We start from the raw sequence: 3,787 nt of genomic DNA, 5'->3' as shown, positions 1-3,787 counted from the left end.
AAGTGCCTTGAGATGACATGTGATGTAAAGTGCTATAGAAATAAACTGCAATGAATTGAAAGGTGAAGCTATTAACAGAAATTAAGAGTGCTAATTTGCCTGTGCAGTAAGTAGTATCATCTTCAACGTTTGCATGCAAAAGGAATAAATTATCGAACAGGTTTGGTCCGTCCGATTTAAATGAGGAAACTGGGTGTTCTACCAGGAGTTTGAGAGTGGTTGCGTATTAAAGGAATAAAGGAAAGTGTCAAAATAAATCAACTTGTAACATGCTCAAATATATTCTGTTTGTTCTTTTTATGGGCCAGGCAATGCGGTATAGGCTACACCTCCTGTCTCTGTCGCTTTGGAAGTTCCCTAGCCCCAATGATAATGCTGCTGGATGACGTCTGGCTTCTCCTGCCTCCCGTGATCTTCGCTGGGACTGGGATCATCAGCGGAAGCTTGGTCTTTCTGCTCCCAGAAACTCTCAACATCCATCTGCCAGAAAACATTTTTGATGTTGAGGAGAGAAGGTAAATGCAGAAGGCAAAGTATTCAGGAATGTCTGATGGCCAGCTTAGCACAATAAGCTATGAAAAACACCAGGATAGTTACAGAGGAAGGAAAAGAAATGACAGTTTGAACGTAGAGTTCAAAGTGGGAGAAAGAAAGACACAGAGGACTGCATGCTGGTTAAAGGAGAATCGTGTGACCGGGCTCATTATCCCTGACTGTTCCTCCCTCCAGGTTAACCCTGAGAAAGAGGTGAGGAAATGAAAAGCAGAGGTAGTGTGTAAAGCTCTGATGTAAAGCTTAAAATATCAGAGAGCCCAAACCCTGAATGACCTCGTTTAAAAAAAAGGATTTAAAAATAAATAGATGGTGATAAAATCTCCCAAATGGGATTTCCCTTCTTAATTTGATTCTACCTTTGGCTGCAGGCACATACCAGGCAGCGCAGCGGGCGGCGGGGAGGAAGAGACTGAGCTGAAGTCATAAAGTAAAGAAGACAGAGCTGCAGGTCGCTCCTCCTCATCAGAACACAGATCCTCCTCATCACTGGACACTTTAACCTCATTGGTGCTTTACGATTTTCATTGGAACTTTTACACCTTTACAGCTAGACTTCTTTACCTTATCATCACTGCCAGGTGCCAATTACACCACAGTAAAACATTCTGGTTTTACATGCTGGCAGACAGGCAGTTGTCCCACTGCAGAATCAAATAAGAAATTATGCATTTTATTATAAGAATCCCCTAATTTTAAATCTTCAATGTCAAAAAGAGTTAATAAATGGTTTGAAAATTTATGAATGTTCCTTACTTGCTGACAGTCAGGGCTGGCCGGGCAATGCAAGGCTGTCATAATGTCATTAGAAAGTGTTTATGCTGTAGTTATTATTTATTTTATTCATCTATAATACATAATTTATTCATTATTTAAATTGGATTATGCAAAAAAGCATTGATTTTTTTTTATATATTTAAATTAAACTCTTACATTTAGCCATTTGAGCTGAGAGTTGGTGCAGAGGTCATCACAGTGTGTCTGTCTGTTAAAAAAGGAGAGAGCCAAAGGCTCCAGGTGGACGGAGCAACATGGACCAAAATAAAATACTTGATTTGTGCGACTGGTGGATTCAGGTGGTGAGAGGAGCTCTGGCTGAACTAATCGATTAAGATCATTTCCTTCCTTCACACACAAAAATCCCAGCTCCAGCTTAATGATAAGGTTCCATCATACAGTAATAAAAATATACGTTTTTAATTAAACTCGCAGTCGTCATGCTAAAAAAAAAAGCATGCAGCACATTTTAGTGCAGTTAGATGGGGCCAGTATACACATGAAACCAGTCCACTGGAAAACCAGTTAGGAGGACAAGACAAATGTAAGGGAAGGTTCACATGTGATGTAAAAAAAAAACATTTATATACTGGATGGTCTCAGTAAATGCATTAGCTGGTTTAACAGAGATCTGATTTAAATCTGTTTTCCCCTGTTTCTGTTTCCTTATCCACTGAGTCGGCCAGAGCAGAAAGGGTTAAACTCTCTCAGAACACTCCAGCTGTTCCATTAAACTCTATACTTATCAAATTTTATACACAGTTAACCAACATTTATTTTTGTTTTGTTCTAAAAATGATCATTTATTAACAGAATAACTTTAGATTAAGCTCAATCTTCTGGGCTAGAAAATAACCATGAAATAAATGTGTTCTGTTAGAACATTATGTGGGATTTGAGGATTTATTTGATTCACTTGTAAATGAAAATAAGCCCAATTAGAGCTTTAAACCCCCCAGAGCCGCTCCTCTACCGTTCTTTCACATCTGTTTGAATCTGAGGACAGAAAAAACGTCTGAAGCGGGAACAAATAGAAATATACATGAAAAAAAAAACACCCTGGGTTTACATACGTACATGTGGCTGTTTTTGTTATTTCAAAAACAGCCACAATCATTATTGATGAAGTTAGCATCTCTCCATGACAGCAGTATGGTTAATAAAAACAAGCAGAAATGTTAATCTGAGGAAACGTTAAAAGAAGCGGAGACTGGAAAGCTCTTCATGGCTGCTGTTCAAGAAATTGTTTTTTCTGAATACTTCAGAAAGTAAAAGGATTATTCTGTGTGAAGAAAAAAAAATAAAAATGGTATCCTTTGCATGTTGGAAGAACATGTCTGTCTTTTTTTGTTATTTTAGTTGAAACACTTATTATAAGACAATATCAGAGGTTAGTGTTTGTGAGAAATATCAATTGTTTTATCAATGATGTTTATTTTCACCAATGTACTCAGCAATGTTTTGGAAGATCTATAGTATTTCCTGTAAGATAAATATAGCACTAAATTAGTTACTTGAGCTGCATTCACCATGAAGCAGTATTGAGTCAGGTATGGAGATGGCTGAAATATATGGCAAGATGTTATAGATTTAAATGTGAAAATAAAAAATGAGATCAAGAGAAAAGTCAAATGATATGTTTAGTCAATAGGCAGAGTAGGACAGTATGCAAGAAGGTTAGGGCCACTGGATAAAAATAAGAAAAAACTTACTGAGTTTTTCTTTCATTTGAGTTTGATATGGGAAAAAAAGTCTGAATTCTAACCATAATCTCAGAATTCTGAATTAAATCTAGGTGTATGATAGACTGACTGTATATGGAACTTAGGTGGCACTTTAGGGTGTCAGGTCAGAACACTTTGGAGACGTTCAGGTGCTTGCAGTGAGAAGAGGCAGAGTCCTTTAATCAGCTTTGATTGATTTATCTGCATTTATGAGGTGAATGCTGGTCATCATAGAATATGTGAACAAAATAAAGATGTCATTTTAGTTTGGACTCCTGCTGGAGGTATTTTGGGAAATGAAAGAGCAGGTGGGTTGGCTAAGGAGGAGAAGATATTGATATGCCAGTAAAATTATATCTAAATCTGAAAGCAAACGTATAGTTTGGAGAGAAGAGATGGAAAATAAGGAAAACAGCTCAGTATTAATCAGTACTTTCTCCCTATTGATATTTTGCACATCAGTGGTGTGATCTGTCAGACATAAGCTCCACTCTATAGGTTGATGGTTCAAGACCCGCCTCTGGCTTTTGATAGCGATTACACTAAATTATTTTGGCTGATGAGACTACTTTGCATTGGTTTGCCCTAGTAAAAATATATATTGGGTAAAAACGTTGCCGAATGAGGTCAGTTTGGCCAAACGATTGGTTAAACACAACTTCCAACCCGATTAAAACCAAAAAACTGTGGAAAAACTATTACCGGTATGTTTGAATAAAAAAGACGAACACCTC

The 3,787-nt window shown here is 37.3% G+C and overlaps 1 protein-coding gene across 1 annotated transcript in view; it reads left to right on the top strand.

Moving 5' to 3' along the window:
* Window positions 1-1,123, top strand: part of LOC107104620 (solute carrier family 22 member 7-like) — a 19,604-nt gene extending 18,481 nt beyond the window's left edge. Inside the window, exons 9-10 of the mRNA XM_015404658.1 lie at window positions 309-515; window positions 924-1,123. Of these exons, the coding sequence (XP_015260144.1) occupies window positions 309-515; window positions 924-981 (265 nt within the window). The 3' untranslated portion in view covers window positions 982-1,123. The remainder of the gene's footprint in view (window positions 1-308; window positions 516-923) is intronic.
* The last annotated feature ends 2,664 nt before the right edge of the window (window positions 1,124-3,787 follow it).

Source organism: Cyprinodon variegatus, unplaced genomic scaffold (genome assembly GCF_000732505.1).
Source record: "Cyprinodon variegatus isolate N-32 unplaced genomic scaffold, C_variegatus-1.0 Scaffold1820, whole genome shotgun sequence".
NCBI classification, from domain to species: Eukaryota; Metazoa; Chordata; class Actinopteri; order Cyprinodontiformes; family Cyprinodontidae; genus Cyprinodon; species Cyprinodon variegatus.
The sequence above is the reverse complement of the archived record's forward strand: the minus strand, read 5'-3'. Positions and strand labels throughout refer to the sequence as shown.